Genomic DNA, 21,463 nt, shown 5'->3' on the forward strand with positions numbered 1-21,463 from the left:
CAACAACCTGGCAAGTGGTTCACTGTGACCCTTAGAAGCAGCTCAGACAAACCTTCTGATGGCCCTTAAGGAACTTTGCCCCACCAGAGCCAGCACTTGCTGTGAGACTTCCAGCACACACTTGAACTATCTTACATAAATCCCACCTCAAACAACCTGTATGCACCTTGTCCATTCAGTGCAAAAGGGAGGCGAGTCCCCACCCCATGCTCTGGCCTATGAGTAGTGGTGTTTCCCTGTGCGTTGTTCTCACTGGCACCAGCAACCTGTGCCAGCATACATGAGTGTTGACAGAGTCCAGGCCTGTCCTTGCCAGGGGTGTCATCAGACTTCTAAGAGGCAACCACTTCAGGAAGTGCCCTTTGATATGATGGCCAACATCGGCTAATAATAAACTAATCATTTGGCCAAAGAAGACAGGCGGTGTTAGTTGGAGGGCCACCCTCCTTTTTGATGATACACTATAAAAGCCTTGCCTTTCCACAGGCTCTTCCTGCAAGTTGGCCTAGGAACCCAAGGAGCCATGGCTGCCCTGGGTATCACAATCGCCCTGCTGGTGTGGGTGGCCACCCTCCTGCTCATCTCTATCTTGAAGCAAATCTACAGCAGCTGGAAGCTTCCCCCTGGCCCTTTCCCACTTCCCATCATTGGGAATCTCCTCCAGCTGGATCTTAAGAATATTCCCAAATCTCTCACCAGGGTAAGAGAATTGCTGTTGATTTGGTAAGAATAATTCAAGAATTAGTGCTAATATGTGTGTTATTTGGCTCATTGTCAGTCGTATCATTGTTTGATACCAGCCTATTATAAATAAACTGAACTAATACGGTAGCATCCAAAGGTGATGGTCACAATATTTTGCTCACAGGACAGATGGGCACTCAGCATTCAGAATGAGTTGTGGCTATGGCACAGCCTTGGGGGCTCCCTCATGTGCAGGCATTAACTGCCTGTTGTTGGACTGATCATGAGACCAGTGTGGTGGGGGCTGTACTATTTTCCACCCGGTGTGGAGGGTTCTGAAGCTTTCACAACCACGTGCAAACTGGCTGAGTGTTGCCCACCGGCGTCTGATGATGCCAAAAGAACAGGTTGAAAAGTGAAGTGCTTGACTAACCCATGTGGAGCCAGACCGCACTTGCATCATAGGGTTGCTGTGAAGAAGGAATGAGATAATAAATGTAAGGACGTGATGAGTTGACAAATCTATTGTACAAATTAATAAGGGAAGGTACTGGGTGCCTTGCAGGCCTTGATAATCATCTGCTCCACAGGACATGAGGATAGTACATTGCTCCTAGAGGCTAGGCTAGTGGCGGAGAGTGATGGCTCCAGGTCCTACTGGGACACCCAGAGTTCTGGGTCTTGGTGGGGGTGAAGGGGCTGGATAAGGGAGGGTGTCAAGGATTTAAGGTCCATGGAGTTGCTTGTGTCCAGCCCAGGCAGGAGGGAAGCACAGCCAGGTGAGGTCTGGAGCTGTGCACAGGCAAACAGGGCTCCTGGGGTTGCCATGAGTGGGAGATGCTCTAGACAGTGGGTAGCAGTTCTAGAAGATTCCCTAGAACCCTGTCTGTCTGGATTGCTTATCAAAGTCGCAGTTGTGTCACAATAACACCAGAGGCCAATAACAGCAATACTATGCAAGAAGCAAACATCTGCAAACTTAAATTTCACAAACATCTACTTTCTATTTTGGAGGGACAGTACTTTTTCACGCATACAATTTTCATAATCAGTGTCTTAAAATATATTATATAACAGAGAAAATGGACACATGTTTTTAAAACTTCTTCTTCCTAGGGGTGAGGAGGAGTCCTGGTGGGGCTTGAGCAGAGTCAGGACGTAGTTCCTGGGACAGCTTCCTAGGAACCAGTGGCGCGGGGATCTGAGGGGCCATAGGGCCCACGCCGAGCCCTAAACGGGGCGACCAGACCTTTCTGCTCACTCTGCTCCCTACAAACCCCAGCTCCTTGTGGGAGGAGTGTTCCCCAGGCTGGGAGGGACAAAGACTGGGCCTTCCCCCAACCCCCCAAGGCTGTCTGACTCAGCAGCAGTGACTTGGGAAGGGTGTATTTTAACGGACAAATCTTCACGGCTCATCCTGCACCCTGTGTCCCCAGCTTGCTGAGCAGTACGGACCGGTGTTCACGGTGTACCTGGGCAGCAGGCGCGTCGTGGTCATGCACGGCTACAAGGCGGTCAGAGAGGTTCTGCTCCAGCACAAGAACGAGTTTTCTGGAAGGGGAGATATCCCAGTGTTCCACGCTCACAAGGACCGCGGTGAGTCTCCATCCTCTGGCCACATGGCGCAACGTGAGGCACTGTGCCCAGCAGCATGTGCTCAGGAACCCATACATACTGACAATAATGGGGACAGCAGGGGTGATCTCAAAGAGATCATGGACAGATTTCCCCAGACCAGAGGCTTATCTAAGGGGTGGCAGGTACCGCACACGCCGGGGCGCCCCTGGAGAGGGGCGACACTGAGCAGTTTCTATTGGCTGTCTCAGTGTGCATCACCAGCTATGAGACATACAGGTAATTTGAAACAAATTGCCATGGGCGCTGTCTTCCTTCCACAGCATTTCTTTGCCTCAGACACCACCCAGTGATGCAACATTCGTTCATTGCCTAGTAAGCAATTTGTAAAAGCGTCTATGTGAGACGCATAAGAGCTCTGCCGGCGTAGTGCCTAAGGCACTTGAGTGCTAACCAGAAGGCTGGCGGTTCAAACCCACCAGCCACTCCTTGGAAGGCAGGTTGGGCAATCTACTTCCGTAGTGATACCACTTCTGAAACCCAAGGAGCGGTCGGACGGGACTCTATGGCAGTGGGGTTTTATGTGAGACACATATACTACTCTCCCAAAAGGAAAAGGGTGCATTTCGTGTCTCTGTCGCCCACCTCTGACCAGCAAGATCCGCAGAGAAACACCAGAGGCAGGGCTTCCATGCCTGCGATGCCCCGCACTCGGCCCGCCTTCCACTCGGAGCTCCCTCCACTCAAGCCCAGCTGCCTCCTACCGGCGCAGTGCATCCCCAGTGCAGGCGGGAAAGGCTGCACTCACGGGCGAGGCTGCAGCGTCGGTGGGCCTTTACTCCGCTGCAGCTCGTTGTCTCAGGAGAAAGCGCCCCTGAAGTCTCCGTAGGGATGTTCTTTCTGAGTCCAGGAAGGGGGTTGCGGGGTGCTGTGCAGCTGTGCGCTGCTCTCCTCCGTGCCTGGTGTCCCCAAGTCCATGGCCTGAGGTCACCTTATCCAGAACACACACTGTCACCCCTGCAGGGAAGCAGTGTGGACTTGGGTTCTAAGTGGCCCTTAGCTGAGCTTTTACTGACCGGATTTCAGCTTCCAGTCTCTCCCCACTTCCTGAGGCTTACCGGCCCGATGAGGGGCTCCCCTCCTTCACTCTGGGCTGAGAAAAATCGCTGTGCCCCAGCTGTTCCACTGAGGCCTCCACACCCCCTCTGCCGCCCCTCCTTGTGGTTCTCCCACCGCCCTTCCTGTTCCTCTGGCCCCCTTCACTAGTTGATCCTCAAGCAGACCAGAAATAAATGCAAGGTCGGGTCTACCCTATTTTACTGGAAAACTTTACTTCTTTCAGAGTCCATTGGGTGGCAAAGCCCTGGAAAACCTTCATCCCTTTGTGTAGCTTTTCCAGTTGATCATCCCCTCCTTGTTTTCTGCCTACATTTCTGCAGACAGTGTCTACATCAATGGCATGGACTTTTCCCCCTTGGATATCATTTGTTTTACTTCTTTGGGGGTTGCCAAGAGCAAAATTCACCATCTTAGTTCTTTATCATTAAACAAGAGGAGCTGCAGTGCAGAAAGATCCCATGAGAGCGGGAGACTGGGTCCAGGGAACCTTATCTGCCACCTGTGGATCTGAATCTGCTGCCCCTGAAGGCAGCCGGCCGGGTTCAGAACTCAGGTCTCCACAGGCGATCTCAGAGGCTCCTGTCTCCTGCCCCCAGTCCCAGGTGCCTAGAGCTGACACTGAGCACAACCCAGGCCCCAGACCTCTGTGAGTCTACCAAAGGGTGCATCTTTAGAAGATGACGTCATGGACGTGCATGATCAGTATAATGCTCAGCACAGGCCATGTGTTATGGACTAGGTCTACACCGTTTCAGTAAATCCGTGTGAAGCTCAGAGAGAAAATAGCCTTGCCTAGCCAGGAGCCTTGGCTTCCTGCCTTGTCTAGGTTCTCTTTCTCTGTTCTTCCCCCTGCTTTTGCAATAACACTTGTATATTCTCTGCTCCCTCCTCCATCCAACCTTTGCATCTGTCTTCTCTTTACCATACCTCTCTTTCAGGAGCTGTCCAGATTTGGTCTCCTGCTCCTCAGCCTTCCTGGCTTCTTTAGTAGATAAGTCCATTCTTTCCAAATGCCTTCTCCCTAGACTCCACAGCCACATGCTTTCATGGGTCCTACTTCTTATATCCCGTGTTAGCGCATCCTCCCCCCAGAACTTTGGGCGTTGGAGGTCCAGGCTCAGTGCAGGCCTCTGCCCTCATGATACCCTTATGTGCATTTGTCTGGTTGATTCTCCCTCTGCTTGTACAAATTCCAAGAGCTTTTCACTCCAGTTGCAATTTCTCCCTGAATTGAGTTTGAGGTGACTCCTTGCTGTCCTTTCTTCCTTAGGAGTCATTTTCAATAATGGGCCCACCTGGAAAGACATCCGGCGCTTTTCCCTGTCCACCCTGCGGGACTACGGGATGGGGAAGCAGGGCAACGAGCAGCGGATCCAGCGGGAGGCCCACTTTCTGCTGGAGGAACTCGGGAAGACTCAGGGTGTGTGCACCACTGGGACCGGAGGTCACCGTGGGGACAGGGGAGAGAGGGACCCAACCCCACTGTGCTTAGTACAGTATGTCCACACACAGGCAAGGGGCTCGGCCCTGCCTGGGACAGAGAGTCCATCCTCAGGGAGGGGGTGGAATGCAGGACGGCGTCTGAGCCATCAGAAGCAATGAACAGCTCTGAAGGCCATGTGTGGAGAGGGTCCTGTTAACCACAGAGATTTTATTTTACAATTTGAATTTCCTGCCCTGCATTGCAGGTAGAGAAGCCATGGCTATCAAGGGCAGAACTTCTGTATTCTAAATAACTATGAGAGGCAGAGACAACCCAAATAGATTTAAGAATCCCATATCTATGATTTTCAGTGTCTTCTTACCAACAGACAATGAAAACAGGCAATGATCAGTATGTGATAGGGGACTAGGTCAAAGGTCTGGAGACAATGAGGCCTCCTGTGGCTATCACCCAAGTGGCTCATAGACTCGAGTCCCCTGTACACTGCTCTTTCAACCCTGTCTTCCAGGCCAGCCCTTCGACCCCACCTTCCTCATAGGTGCTGCGCCCTGCAATGTCATCTGTGATATCCTCTTCCGGAAGCACTTCAGCTACAATGACAAGACATGCCAGAGGCTGATGTACATGTTCAATGAGAACTTCTACCTGCTGAGTACCCCCTGGATCCAGGTGCAACCCATCCTTTCAGTTCATCTTGCCTGAGTGCTGCTGGGTGGTTTAGAGAGGAAATTGGAAAATGAGGAAACTAGGGTTGTGGTGGAGGGGGAGGCCTCCAATAGCAGAGGGCAGGGCCACTTCAGGACCTATAACCAGACAACCTCAGTGTTCCTTCTGGAAGCAGCCCTCTGCTAACCTTGAAGATCAGTCATCATTTGCTAGACTCATCTTCAGAAGAGCAGGAACCAGCTGTGATGTTCATGTGTCCACCACAGAATGTCACCCTTGACAGCAATTCCCAAATGATACTGTCCCCCTGAAATATATATTCTAAATGCGATGGTCACAATGATCATAAATTCAAGTAACAGCTCAGTTAGTACACAAAATTACGTTGTATCCAGAAAAAAAAAAAAAAATCTGGTAAGCTAACTCTCCCTCTCTCCCTCCCTCCCTCTCTCTCCCTCTCCCTCTCCCTCCCCCCCCCCAGCTTTATAATAATTTCTCACACTATCTACGCTACCTGCCTGGGAGCCACAGGAGGATCATGAAGAATGTGTCTGAAATTAAGCAGTTCGCGTTAGAGCAGGCGAAGGAACACCATATGTCGCTGGACCCCAACTGCCCCCGGGATTTCACTGACTGCCTGCTCACTGAGATGGAAAAGGTGCCCCCTACTCCAGACTGGGAAAGTCTGGTAGCATAGAGCCTAAGGAATTTGATTGCTAACCAGAAGGCTGGTGGTTGAAACCCACCAGCCACTCCTCGGAAGGAAGATTGGGCAATCTACTTCCATAGTGATACCGCCTCGGAAACCCAAGAAGGGGTCGCTGTGAGTCGGATCTGACTCGCCGGCAGTGAGCTTGGTTTGGTTTTGGACTCCAGACTGTGGGGGCCCGGACGAGGCCAAGGTCTGAGGAACAGGCATTTTTCCACTCAAGTCACACCTACACATCTGGTTTGAATAGCCACCATGGTGATGTTGGAAAGCTCCTGGTCTCACCCCAGCACATTCAGCACCAGTGGGGTGCAGCTTGCTGCCCCACACCAGCCAGATGCAATGCTTGTGCAGCCTCAAACGCCACACATCCTCACACAGCCAGGAAGGGCAGGCGTGTGCATTCCTCTCAGTAGCCCTCCCCAGGCTGTGGTCTGGATCATTTCTGGATCAATGACTTTGACCATCTGTACCTTGCCCCGAGGCCACCTAGCCTTCCTTATTGGCACACAGACCCCACATAGTGTGAGATTTCAAGGGGTCCTATGCCTGTACCACATCATATAACTGGTAGTCCTCAAGTCTCCCCTTGGCCAGAAAGTGTGAATTCCACACCCTGATTTTCCCAGATAACTGCCCTGCTGTCCCCCTCCATCACCAGGGTGGCCAGCTTTCTGCATGACTTCTGGGGCCCATAGCATAGCCCTGACAGGCCAGATGAAATTCCTTTTCATATGTGAAAGTGCTAGCCTCAGGGGCACAGGGCAGCCTCAAATCAGCTGCCACAGAGCCCCTGCCAGCCAAGGTTCCACAACACAGCCACCAGTATAAAGGCAACCAGCCCCTGAGTTGCTAGAGGTCCTGGCACCTGGATCATCTCTGACTTCGGGGAGGGAGGGCCTGCAGCAGCTGTAGGTACAGGCCAGAGGGTCTTACTACAGAGCTGGTGGAAGAGCACATGGAGACTTGACCTGGATCTTAGTCCTGCCGGTGTAGTTTCCTGGGAGCCTTAGTTTTCCCAACCCTGAGACAGATGATAATTTTTCTCCCAGCTTGAATCTTGGTTTACCTGCATGATTTCACAAAGCAATGGGTGTCAGCTGGCCCGCAGCAACTATTTGGTAAAGACAATTTCTTTCTCTGTAGAGCTAGGAGGGTCTGCACATTTACATTTGCAGAAAGGGAGGGAGTTGCCTTTTTTGCAAGCAATTGGAGACATCCTCTCATTGAGTCCCTATCTGTCTCTGATAAATCAGGAAAAGCAAAGTGCGGAGCCCATGTACACATTGGATGATGTTGCCGTGACCTTGGCTGATCTATTCTTTGCGGGCACAGAGACCACCAGTACCACCTTGAGATATGGGCTCCTGATCCTCATGAAGTACCCAGAGATTGAAGGTGAGCTGGTATCAGGCCAGGACTGTTCCATGGGTCACTGGGTAAAATACTGTGAGGGGAAACATTCTGTGGACATGTCTGCATTCTTGCCAAAACTCTCATTGCAGCAAAGAAAAGCCCATGCCCTTCCTCACCAGGAGTCCAACAACATAGCTCAGAGCAAGAAATGTTAAGTTCCACCCTATAATATTACCTACTTAGGGCAGTGAGAACATATCCCCATTGATTCTGAGTAAGACTGATGTCAGGGCAGAGGAGAGAGGAGAACTGGAGGTAGAGGGCAGCTAGAACCAGTCAGACAGCAGGGATCTGGATACCCACAGAGGGAGGCCTTTTAGCATCTGTGGCATAAGAACTTTTGTCTGCTCTGTAATAAGGGAACCATAGATTTAAAAATTTAAAAAAAAAAATTGATTGTGTCTGAGGTGAAAGCTTACATCACAAAAAAGTTTCCCATTCAACAGTTTATACACATTTTTTTCCATGATCTCTGTTGCTATCCCTACAATGTGCCAGCACTCTCCCCATTTCCACACTGCCTTCCTCATTTCCATCTCTCGAGTTTCCCTGCCCCTTCCTGCTTTTTCATTTTTGTTTTTGGGCAAATGTCACTCATTTAGTGTCCTATAGTTCATTGCTCTAAGGTGCACATTCTTCACGGGTGTTATTGTTTATTTAATAGGCAAATCTGTTAAAGGTAACTTCTGAGAATGGCTTCAGTTCTAGGTTAAAGGGGTGTCTTAGAGTGATAGTCTCAGGGATTCCTCCAATATCTATCAGTCCAGTAAGTCTTGTCCTTTTTTTTTTTTTTTATGAATTTGAGTTTTGTTCTACATTTTTCTCCCATTCTAACCAGGATCTTCTCTTGTATCCTTGGTCACTGCAGTCCGTAGTGGTGTCTGTGCACCATCTAGTTCTTCTGGTGTCAGGGTAGAGGAGGCTGTGGTACATGTGGGTCATTAGTCCTGTGGACTAATTTCTTCTTTGAATCTTTGGTTTCCTTCACTCTCCTTTGCTCCACATGAGAAGAGACCAATAGTTTTATCTTACCTCTCAAGCTTTTAAGACCCCAGACACTACTTACCAAACTGGAATTTAGAATTTTATCTTTACGGACTGTGTTATCCCAACTGACCCAGATGTCCTCTGAGACTATTGTCCTTAGCCTTCAAGCCCAGTAACTCAGTCCTACAAGGTGTCTAAAATTCTTCCACAGCTGTGTCCCCTGTGTGCTTATGTAAAAAAAAACCTCACTGCCATCGAGTCAGTTCTGACCCATAGCGACCCCTCCTTGGGTTTCTGAGGCAGTATCTCTGCAGAAGTAGATTGTCCAGTCTTCCTTCTGAGGAATGGCTGGTGGGTTTGAACTGCCAGCCTTCTGGTTAGCAGTCAAATGCCTTAGGTAGTACGCCACCAGAGCTGATATATATATATATATATATATATATATACACACAAATATGTGTATACAAATGCCCACAACTATAACTATACATGAACATGCCCTCCTACCAATAGAGCAAACACATCTACTTATGTAACCACTCACGAATTTTTGGTTGTTATTACTCTTGTTGCAGAATTGTATATGTTATAACATTTACCATCCAAACAAACAAAACTCACTGCCATCGAGTCAACTCCAACTCATAGTGGCCCTTTCTTGGGTTTCTGAGGTGGTATCTCTACAAAAGTAGATTCCCAAGTCTTCCTCTGAGGAGTGGCTGGTGGGTCTGAACCGTCAGTCTCTGGTTAGCAGCCAAATGCCTTAGGCACTATGCCACCAGAGCTCCCAGCATTTACCATACCAAAATCAAACCAGACTCACTGCCATGGAGTGGGATCCAACTCATAGTGACCTTTCCTTGCATTTCTGAGGCAGTATCACTACAGAAGTAGATTGCCAAAGCTTCCTTTTGAGAGCATTTACCATGTTGTTGTTATTATGCACCATCGAGTCAGACCCAACTCATAGCGACTCCTCCTTGAGTTTCCGAGGTGGTATCACTACAGAAGTAGGTTGCCCAGTCTTCCTTCCGAGGAGTGGCTGGTGAGTTTGAACTGCTAGCCTTCTGGTTAGCAGTCAAGTGCTTTAGGCACTATGCTGCCAGAGCTCCTAGTATTTACCATGTTATGTTGTTGTTATGTGCCATAGAGTCAGACCCGACTCATAGCAACCCCTCCTTGGGTTTTCGAGGCAGTATCACTACGGAAGTAGATTGCCCCATCTTCCTTCCGAAGAGTGGCTGGTGGGTTTGAAGCTCCAGCCTTCTGATTAGCAGTCAAGTGCCTTAGGCACTACGCTATCAAAACTCCCAGTATTTACCATAGTTGTCCTTTATTCTTGAGTAACTCTCAGTGTCTTCATCTACCTTAGTTACATTGGTCTGACTTCTCTTGTATCATGAAGTGACTTCCCTTCACCAGAATTAACATGTGCAGTAAAAGATCTCTGGTGATGCGGTGGTTAAGGCATTCATCTGCTAGCCAAAATGGTGGTTCAAACTCACCATCTGCTTTGCAGGAGAAATATGATTCTGTCTGCTTCCATGAAGAAACCCTATGAGACAGTTCAATTCTGTCCTATAGGGTCACAATGAGTTAAAATTAACTCAGTGGCAGTGGGTTTGGTTGTTTGGTTTTACTGTTTAGTGTATGATTACTCCTCCCTCCCTTTCCCATCCCTAGTAACCATCAAAGAATGTTGCTTTCTGTGTGTAAACCTACTCTTGACTTTTTATAAAAGTAGTATCATACAATATTTGTCCTTTTGTGAATGATTTATTTCACTCAGCATAATGTCCTCCATATTCATCCATGTTATAAGCTGTTTCACAGACTCATCATTGTGCTTTATTGCTGCATAGTATTGATTGTATTTATGTACCACATTTTCTTTACCCATTTATCTGTTGATGAATGCTTAGATTGTTTCCATTTTTATGCTATTGTGAATAATGCTGAATGAGCATGGGTGTGCATATGTCTATTCGTGCCACTGATCTTATTTCTCTAGGAAATATACCTGGGAGTAGGATTGCTGTATTATAAAGAATTTCTATTTATAGCTTTTTGAGGGAACACTGTACCATTTTCCATAGTGGTTGTATCATTCTACAGTCCCACCAAAAGTGTATAAGAGTTCCAGTCTCTCCACAACCTTGCCAGCATTTGTTATGCTCTGTTTTTTGAGCAGTACCATTGTTGCAGGGCTGAGATTATATCTCATTATAGTTTTGGTTTGCATCTCTCTAATGGTTAATGACTGTGATGAACATCCCTTCACCTATTTGTTTAACTGCTTGAGTGTCTTCTTTGGTGAAGTGTCTGTGCACGTCCTTTGCCATTTTTCTGGTTAGACTGTTTGTCTTTTTGGTGTTGAGTTGTTGACGTTTTCTATGTATCTTAGAGATTAGACCCTTGTCAGGTATGTCATTACCAAAATTTTTTCCCCAGTCTGTAGGTTCTTTTTTTTTTTTTTTTTTCTTTAACTCTTTTGATAAAGTCTTTTGATGAGCATAAGTATTTAATTTTTAGGAGGTCCCAGTTATCTAGTTTATCTTCTGTTGTTGTGCTTTTTTAGTTCTATTTGATAATGTATTTTTGGCATAAAATAGGATCCCTAGTTTTGTCCCTACATTATTTTTCAGGAACTTTATAGTTTTAGGTTTAACATTTAGGCTTTTGACCATTTTGAGTTAAGTTATTTATGGAGTGAAGTATAGGTCCTGTTTCATTTTTTGCCAATGGATATCCAGTTTTGCCAGTGCCAATTGTTAAAGAGACTATATTTTCCCCACTGAACACATTTGGACCCTTTATTGAAGATTAGCTGTCCAGAGCTGGATGGATTTACTTCTGGGTTCTCAATTCTCTTCAGTTGTTTTATGTGTCTGTCTTTGTACAGTCAGAACCAGGCTGTTTTGACTACCATGACTGTACAGTAAGTTCTGAGGTCAGGAAGTAGGAGACTACCAACTCCCAGGCTGGTGTGCACTACTCCCATGGTATTCACTTCACCAAAGAAGACACTCAAGCAGTTAAACAAACAGGTGAAGGGATGTTCATCACAGTCATTAACCATTAGAGAGATGCAAACCAAAACTATAGTGAGATATAATCTCAGCCGTGCAACAGTGGCACTGCTCAAAAAACAGAGCATAACAAATTCTGGCAAGGTTGTGCACTACTCCCAACTACATGAATTATTTCATATAGTTAAAACGTATTATGTATCCACAAATAGTTTATATTATTCCATGTGTTTTAAATTTTACTTGGATACTATACTATACATATCTTTTTGTACTATTTTCATGCAACATATTATAAAGGCCCATAGGAAATCTCAAGCCCAGAGAGGTTAAGCAATTTGTCAAAGGTTGCTTTAATGTATCAGGAAGAGAGAGACTTTCAGACTTCTTCATCGTAGAAGTTCCTCAAAAAGTAGACAAAACGTATTTGATTCCATTCTGTCATATTCCTTCATACTTCTTAGAAGCATGAAGTAAACCATCCTGAGGTAATAATAAATGAAAGGCATTCCTTCCAAATAGAAATTGTCAAGACCCTCTGTCACTCTCTACTCCTAAAATAAAGAGAAGAATTGGATTAGCCACAATAAGCTAAGATAATGGATGTCAGACACTCTGTAGACAATAAATAATTTCACAGATGTTAGCTCTTACTGATCTTTATAGAGAGGTTGTCCAATGATTCAAAGTACCTGGGGCACCATGAAACACTGATTGGGTGTTCCATTAACTTCTGTTGGGTAGATGACTAAATGGATGAATGATTGGGTAGATGGATGTGTGGGTGGATGGATAAGTGAAATATTGGACAGATGGCTAGTTCAGTAAATGACTTGATGGATTAATTGGTGGGTAGGAAGATGTATGAGTGAATGAGTGGATGGGTGGCGAGCCAGCCTGGATAAATCCATTAAATATATTCCATTAATATCTCGGTAGAGAAACTTCATGAAGAAATTGACAAGGTGATTGGGCCAAGCAGAATTCCTGCCGTCAAGGACAGGTTAGAGATGCCCTACATGGATGCTGTGGTGCATGAGATTCAGCGTTTCATCAATCTTGTGCCCTCCAATCTGCCTCATGAAGCAACTCGGGACACGATGTTCAGAGGATACGTCATCCCCAAGGTCAGATGTGCAGCCTACGGTCCACACCAACAGCACCATTCTATTTTCCCTCAGTTAGGCTGCCAGGGGACAGAATGCTGCTTCCTTAGCCATCCTCTTCTTCCCCTCCATGGAACTGGCAACCACAGAAATGGAATAATCTGGAACAGTGACTTTCAGATACTATTTGGGATTTGAAAAATATTCTGCACCAGAGAGAAAAACAACCCTGGATTTAATCCTTTGAGAAAATTAATGCTTCCCTTCCCATTTGGACCTAACCCCTGCTCTACACAGCAGCTTTGTCTTTCTGTCTAGCCCATAGCTAAACAATTTTCCCAAATAGAAATATACTGTCTTGTGCAGTGGTGTATTGGTTAAGGCAATTGGCTGCCAAACAAAAGGTTGGTGGTTCGAACCCACAAACCACTCTGTGGAAGAAAGATGAGGCAGTCATCTGCTTCCATAAAAATTTACAGCCTTAGAAAACCAATGGGGGTCGCTATGAGTTGGAATTGACTCAGTGGTAATGCATGTCGGTTTTTGGAGTGAATAACCAAGAATTCTTGTATAAGCAAGAACCAAAACAACCTTCATGAGGGGCTTCCAGAGCAAAGTCCACATGTGTCAACTTGGCTAAGATGGTCTTTATTCTTCTAGGGCACTGTTGTAATTCCAACTCTGGACTCACTCTTGTATGATGAACAAGAATTTCCTGACCCAGAGAAGTTTAAACCAGAGCACTTTCTGAACAAGGATGGAAAGTTCAAGTACAGCGACTACTTCAAAGCATTCTCTGCAGGTAAGAAGAGTTCAGATGTTTCATCTCCTAAAGGAATTTTCTCCCACCCTCATTTCTACTTCATGTGTATTCTGTCATCACCCTAGAGGAGCATCAACCTCTCAGTTCCATCATGCCCTCTTTTTTTTGTTTGAAATATGACCCCAGTGTGTTGCTACCTATTCAGAGAGGCTAAATGACACCTTTTCACCCACAAATTCTGGACATGAGATGTTGTAGATGAGTTATTTTTTCCATTTAGTGATTACTTTACTTATTTCAGTGCTAAAATTCCATTTAGTCTTTAACAGACCTCACTGAAAATCTTTCAAAACTACGTTACCTAATTCTCCATAATTTAAAATAAGAATTAAGCACAATCTAACTTTTGGTTACCTGCACTCATCATGGGAAGTGTCAAAGTCTTCTCTGGGATGAGACTCAGTGGCTGCTTCCTTGGCCTCCTTTCCCGGACCCTACCTTAGGTATTGGTGCATGGGAAAATCATGTAATCAACTGGGTAGCTTTGATACCCAATGTTAGAATGTTAGCCTCTAACCCAAGGGTGGCCCATTCTTTCCTGGAGAACATCATGGGTGAGCATCGGATGACACTTTCATTGCTGGGCAGATACCATTTGGCAACTTAGCATGGGTCTTTCCCATTATGATCAGGATGGTTGCAGATAGATGAGGGCTATCCCTGAATAAATCAAAGTTACTGGTTTCCTTATTCAGAATGTATGTAAATACATCTGCTTCCTTTTAATGGGTGGGAAGGGATAGTTCTGCTTTAGTCCTCCCTCCTGCTCCCTCCATTTTCTGGCTTTTGGCAGATTTAACTCTCTGTGGGACACCCTCAATGTCTCATCAGCATTCTTGTCACTTCCAGGAAAACGAGTGTGCGTCGGAGAAGGCCTGGCTCGCATGGAACTGTTCCTCTTCTTATCTGCCATTTTGCAGCATTTTAATTTGAAATCTCTTGTTGACCCAAAGGACATTGATCTCAACCCCATTACAATTGGGTTTGGTTCCATCCCACCACATTACAAACTCTGTGTCACCCCTCGCTCATGATGTACAGAAGACAAGCACTGAATAACCAAGGTCTGCACCCCAGTGTCTGCAGAAGATTTCCTGCTCCCCACACCCTTAATGCCATATGGGAAGCATCGCTGCTCACACTGTCTTCATGAGGACAGTTGGGGATCTATGTGTGGACTAAATGAGATCAGAAGTACTGCTTTACAGAGTCCCAGTCTTGAGACAGAATTTGAAAGCAAAGTTCAAAAAATATTTTTTTAAGTAATAATTAAATTAAACTATGAATTAGTTTGATCTGTATTGGACAATCTGGAAACAATGGTAATTAAGAATCACGTTAAGTTAAACTAACCTGTTCTGGAAAACTGTAACTGCCTAGTCACCAGAGTAATATCTACCATAAAGAATTTACAAAAAAGACACAGATGATGGTGTATAACATACCTTTTGCAGGATTTGTTAGCTCTGTCAGATACACCCCCCACCAAACTGCCTTAGGATATAAAGTTGCTGGTCAGGGTTCACTGCAAGTGTCATTCTGGGCTGTATCTTGAGACTAAAATAGATCTGAAAAGCCAAAATGGTCTATTTTTATTACCTTTTAATATTAAAATATGACTCTGTACCTGGAAAGAGTAAATCCTAAGAATAAAAATACCCTGGTATGGAATGAGATAGATGATAAAAGTACCAGATCTGCTCAGTGAAATGAACAATAACACTGTGAGATGAGAAGGGGTTTGGTTGAGCTCTGCTGCCCCCACCCACTGTGCTACATGCCAACCTTCACACTTTGGTTTCCTCGTCTGTGAGTGGAGATAGCCACAGCTTGCTCTCCCGCATGGAGGAGAGGGATAAGGGGACCAGGCAGCACAGCCTTCAGAACACCAGCCAGCACACTGTCCACTCTGTGAACATAACCCTTTAATAAAATGAGCAATGTTTTACCTGGGCTCTCAACATGAATGCAGCAGGCTGAGAAGAAAATCAATGTCTACATGAGTGCCACCCTTTGTAAGTTGGTGGAGGTGTCTTGGAGGGATGGGTAGGAGGGAGTGGTGAGATATAGGTATGTGAAAACAGTGCATTAAAGTGTATACCCCGACTCTGAGAGCAATACTAGTGGGTGACATAGTGGATAAGGCACTTGGCTGCTAACCAGAAAGTCAGTGATTCAAACCTGATCCGTGGAAGGAAGATGGGGTGATCCACTTCCGTAAAAATTACACCCTCAGAAACCCAATAGGGGTCACTATGAGTCAGAATCAACTCAATGGCAGTGAGTTTTTTTTTTTTTTTTTTTTGTATCCTGCTTAGACCAAATGGCAGATGTCTCTCCAGCAAGAATCACTGGCCAGTGAGGCATTCCAAAGGTAAAGTATCACATGCTGTATGAGACTCCTGCTGCTTCTTTAACAAATGACCACAAACTCTATGGTTTAAAGCAGGAAATCTTTATTATTTTACAGTTCTGGATGTTACCAGGACTGGTTCCTTTTGGAAGCTCCAAGAGAAAAACTGTTTTCTTGCCTTTTCCTAGAACTATCTGCATTTCTTGGCTAATGGCTCTTCTTCCATCTTCAAAATCGGAAGCCTGTCTCCCTTTTTCATGTTCAAGGACCCTGATCGTATCAGGCACACTTGGATAATACAGGATAATCTCCCTTTCTGAAAATCCTTGACTTAATTACGCCTGTAAAGTAAAATGTATACAGGTTCTAGGGATTGGACGTGGGCATATTGGGGATGCCAGTGTCCCGCCAATCACACTTTGTTTCACCCACCATAGGACACTACCAAAAACTTGCATAATTAACCAATAGTTAAATTGATAGACTGAGGAGGACAAGCTGACCATACACTGAAAATTCCTATCATTCTCACCATCACACTTGCATAATACTGCTTACAGCAGAAAAATATAAGGAAAAGTCTTTATTTGCTTTTGGGCAGAGGGATTTCAATTTGAAAGAATATCCTAGAAAAATTCCAAAGTACTCAATTTTTGTTAGGTGCTATTGAGTCAGTTCCAACCTGTAAGAAGCCCATGTGTAAGAGAATAAGACGTTGCCTGATCCTTTGTCTTCAGAATAGTAGGTGTGTTTGAGCCCATTATTGCAGCCACTGTGTCAATCCATCTCACTGACATTCTATCATTGAATTACTAAGATTACAGCCAGGAAAAACCTCCAGGGAAGTTTCTACTCTGTGACGTATGGCTCTGCCATGAGTTGGAGTTGACTCAGCAACTAACAATAAGAGCATGAAAGAATGCCTTTGATCTTTGAATTTCTATTGATACTTGACTGCTAGGAGCTCTGGTAGCATAGTGCCTAAGGCACTTGACTGCTCACCAGAAGGCTGGCGGTTCAAACCCACCAGCCACTCCTCGGAAGGAAGGTTGGGCAATCCTACTTCCGTAGTGATACTGCCTCGGAAACCCAAGGAGGGGTCGCTATGAGTCGGGGCCGACTCGACGGCAAACAACAACAACAACAACATGACTGCTACACATGAATGAAGCCACTGGTCTGAGTGAGGAGTGTGCACACTACACAGTGACCCTGCAGTCACACTGCTGGCTCATTTCCCTTCCCTTTCATCCTATGTTCAGGAACCAACCAGCTGTGATGTGCTGGGCACTACAAGTACAGCAGTGAGAAGACCTTGGTCTTTCCACAAGGACCCGGGGCAAGAGGTAGCAGAGCTCTGAACAGACTTTAGTAACTCAGGGTGCAAAGGCCAGAAAAAGATAGGGGCCAAGTTCTGGGGTCCGCAGGGGTCTGGGCAGGAGGGTGGAAGAGTGGCCACACTTCAGATACTGGAGGGAGGGGTGAGGGCACCATCTTCTGGGATGCACATTTTTTTACAGCCTGACCCTGCTCACAGGACCAGTGCATGGACCTCACTTGTACTGCCCTGTCTCTGATTGTCCCCACACCCAGAGCTATTTTCGCTGTAGAGAAGAGGGAAATTCAGAGAGTCCAAGTCAATGAGGCAGGAGTACTGAGGGCTTCATTTCAACAAGCAGGGAGGGGATTGGAGCTAGGAATGAAAAACGCAACCCAGGACGAAACACACCAAGCAGCAGGCCTGGAACTGAGAAATTCTTTCAGCTTTTGTTTGCCTGAAAATATCCTAATTTCACCTTCATTTTTGAAAGATTTTTTTTCACTGGCATAGAATTCCAGGTTAGCAGTTTTTTTTTTTTTTTTTTAAGGCCCTTAAAAATGTCATAGTGCTGATCCCTAGTGTCTGTTGGAAAGTCACAGTTAATGTCACTGCTGCCCTCTTGAAATACCAATATTTTTTCTCTGGCTGCTTTTAAGATTTTCTCTTTATCTTAGATTGTCATCAATGTTACTGTGATGTGCCTAAATTTTGTGGTTTTGTTTGTGTATATCTTGCTTTTGCATCTTTGAAAAATATTTGTTTATTGGTTTTGGAATATTCTCAGTTATTTGTCAAATATTGCTTTCCCCACATTCTTTCTCTCCTTCTAAAACTCCAATTACACATAAGACCTTCTCATTTGATTTCAAACATCCTTGGAATTAATTTATTTCTTTTGGTATTTGGCCTAGATGTACTATTCTGGTCTGTCTTCCCGTTCGCTAATTCCCCCTTCAAAACAAGAATAATTCCAGTTATTCTATTTTTCAGTTTGAGAAATTTGATGTGATTAAGTTGTCAGTTCTTGGCTAAAATTCTCCATCTTTTAACCCTTTGAATCTAAAATCTGTTGCCACCATGAAGTGGATCCCCTCTGCACTATTTCTACGACGATTTTCCTTGGTTTGGGACCATGTGATATTTATCTCCTGTATGTATGTAAACATTTTGTTGGGTTTCAGATACTGTATCTAAAAACTTGTAGAGATAATTTGAGACTTTAATGATGGTATATTCCCAAGAGACAACTGATTTTTCCTTCTAGCAGGCTGGGAACCCGCAGCCCCTGTCACCCTAAGCTATTTGATGACTGAGGTGGCTTGAGCTGCCTTCAGTCCCTGTGTGGCTGGTCTGTTTCCAGTTTACTCCATGCCTGGTATGTCACCAGAACACATATCAGAAGCTTCCCTTGGCAGCTCTGAGCTCTTTTCTGTTCTGTGAGTTGTCAGCAGCTCAGTTCAGTGTTTAGGTCCTAATCTCTGCTTTTGGAACCAGCTATGACTTTTAAGAAAAAGTGCCCCCACAATTCCTCATTCCCCTGCTAGCTCCACATGCTTCCAAATAGATATATGTGCATTTTTATGTAGTATTTTTCTTTTATTTAGCAGAATGGGTTTTAATTTTTATAAAATATTCCTTCTTTCCTGGTTGTTTCTTTTCATAGCAGCCTACTAAGTTGCTTACAGTGACAAGATCTCGTCTAATCTATGTGAGGATGTTACTTTGAATGTCTTAGTTATCTGAATTATCTGTGTTGTTCCGCTGAGGAACATAAGTAACTAATGGGGGTATTATTTGCAGGTATGTGGATCTCTTTCCCCAGAAATCCTCCACCGAGGACTCAGAACTTCCAACCTGTGTAACTGGAGGGCAGCATCCCCTCATAGGACTTCCCTGTAGGCATGGTGAGGTGCAGACTGGCCAGATCACAGCCTACAGTTACACGGTTCCATTAAGCAAAATTTCTGTTCAGTGGCAACTCTTATGCATAAACCCTACATACTTCACATATCTGATACTAATGTCTTGAGAATATTCTAACATTTTGTGCTTTTTTTAAAAAATATATTCACAGCAGGTAGATATATAGTAGGACTCCTCAACTCAACATTATTGACATTTGGGGCCAGATCATTCTCTGTGGCGGTAGAAGTGTGTTCTGTACGTTGAAACATATTTAGCAAGGATCCCTGGCCTCTACTCACTAGAAGCCAGTAGCTATGCTTCCACTAGTTATGGCAACCAAAAATGTCTCCTGACATTGCCATGTCCCTTGGAAGACATAATTCTTCCAAATTGCTCCCTGTTGAGAACAACTGCTTAAATAAGAATGTGTGTGTGTGTGTGTGTGTGTAAAGAGAGAATGAGAATATACATATAGAATTTTGCAAGACCAAAGACTTATTCAATGCAAATATCTTTTTCAACACCATAAATGGTGACTATTGTAACTATTCACATGGACCACACAGGATAGCATATACAGGAATAAAATGGACACATCTGTAGAAAGAGATGATAGAGAAGCTCCGTATCAGCCAGGGGACAACTACAGAACAGATCATCAATTGCTGATATGTAAGTTCAAGTTGAAGCTGAAGAAAATTAAAACAGGACTTCTGGTAAGATGGAAGAATAGGCAGACAAGCTACACAGACCCTCTTCAAAGAAAAGAGAAACAATTGACAGAGATACAGAAGATAATCCTGGAGCCCTGAGCTTTGAAAGGAAGTATAGAGACGTAGATTAGGCACCAACTAGTGGAAAAACCTGAATGAAAACAGTGAGTACAGAGACAGTTGGAGCAGCAGACTGTCAGCTACTCCAATGGGACCAACAGCCTGAATATTTCCAAGTGGTGTTGGGATGTGAGAATTGACCTAAAGATCAGCCCTGGTCACCAAGGGCTGTTGGGACAACTGTGCTGGTGGCCTATGATTAGGAAGGGAAACAGAAAGAAGGGAGACAACCTGAGCTGCGGCCTTTCAGCCGTCTGGAGGGTGCAGCCATTTTGATTGTTTGCAAGTGGTGGCCATTTTGGATATTTAAAGTGACTGAGGGTGCAGCTAATTTGAATGTTTACAAGGGCAGCCATTTGGATATATAAGGTGACTGAAGGCACAGCCTTTCTGAATGTTTACAAGCATTGGCCGTTTGGGATATTTAAAATGACTGAGAGCATAGACATTTTGAATCTTTACAAGTGGTGGCCATTTGGATTTTAAAGTGACAGAATTCTCATTCAGATTCCAGGGACCTAAGAATAAGCTGTTTGCCAAGGACAGAAGGGATATACAGGAGGCTGACAACTGGACAGGAGACAGGTGGTGAATGCATAAGTGCCGCCAACTAGTGAATAGAGGAACACAGTACAGTACCCTGCTTATGTAGATAACACAAAGAAAACAAAAATCTTGGGCAAGTCACTCGAACATACAATAACCAATTAAATATAAACACCAAAACATCACAATGTCTCAGAGACAACAGAGCATCACAGTGCACACAAAGAAGCAAGATAAAGGAGGAGAAACAAGAGACCAGGATACAGACCCAAAACACATCCCTGAGGAAGATGAAGCATTGGAACTCCCTGATAAGGAATTCAAAAGAATTATATGTAGGTATCCTCAACAAATTGAGAGACAGATCAAGGGAAACACTGACAAAATTGAGGAAAACACAGAGAAAACTCTAGAACAATTTCAGAAGACAATACAAAAACAAAGTGACAAAATGAAAAATTAGAAATGATACAATATCTACACATAGAAATCCAGAAGATTAAATAATACTAAATACTATTTTTTCAGAAATAGATAAGACATTGAATGGGCAAAGGAGTAGAATTGAATCAATGGAACAAAACTCAAAATTATTTGGAGAAAAAAAAAAGGGGGGGGGGAGGACCAGGTTTGCTGGTCCAATATAGCCTAGTGGAACCTCTGAGACTATGGCCCCTAGCTGCCCTTCAGATCTGGAATTGAACCCACACCTATGGTTTCCAGCCAAACAAAAGACAGGCATGTGAGTTAAACATTTACCTCAAATAGATACATGCCCTGGAGAGAACAATCATGGGAGAAAGAAGGGTTGCTTATGCACAGGGAGACAGCTCATGGGGCAGGAATGTATGGAGGGATGGACACTGGGAAGAGGTAACTATGGGGAGGAAGTGGGAGGGGAGCTGTTGCATTGTGGTAAACTGTGGCCAATGACATGAGACAAAGTA

General features: G+C 44.9%; 1 protein-coding gene across 1 annotated transcript; it reads left to right on the top strand.

The window, feature by feature from the left end:
• Positions 1-523: 523 nt before the first annotated feature.
• On the top strand, positions 524-14,592 carry LOC103212613 (cytochrome P450 2E1). Its single transcript, XM_007958593.1, has 9 exons — positions 524-700; positions 2,121-2,280; positions 4,649-4,798; positions 5,331-5,491; positions 5,970-6,146; positions 7,454-7,595; positions 12,569-12,756; positions 13,396-13,537; positions 14,408-14,592. The coding sequence occupies exons 1-9, from the start codon at positions 524-526 to the stop codon at positions 14,590-14,592; spliced, it is 1,482 nt and encodes a 493-aa protein (XP_007956784.1).
• Positions 14,593-21,463: the final 6,871 nt, after the last annotated feature.

Source organism: Orycteropus afer, unplaced genomic scaffold, assembly GCF_000298275.1.
Source record: "Orycteropus afer afer isolate SDZICR_OR568_19922 unplaced genomic scaffold, OryAfe1.0 scaffold01035, whole genome shotgun sequence".
Lineage (NCBI taxonomy): Eukaryota > Metazoa > Chordata > Mammalia > Tubulidentata > Orycteropodidae > Orycteropus > Orycteropus afer.

Bases quoted from the DNA above. Each gene is read 5' to 3' on its own strand.
- LOC103212613 (XM_007958593.1), top strand. From the start codon at position 524: ATGGCTGCCCTGGGTATCACAATCGCCCTGCTGGTGTGGGTGGCCACC. The intron at 701-2,120 runs GTAAGAGAATTG...CTGTGTCCCCAG, and splicing joins TTCCCAAATCTCTCACCAGG to CTTGCTGAGCAGTACGGACC. The intron at 13,538-14,407 runs GTAAGAAGAGTT...TGTCACTTCCAG, and splicing joins CTTCAAAGCATTCTCTGCAG to GAAAACGAGTGTGCGTCGGA.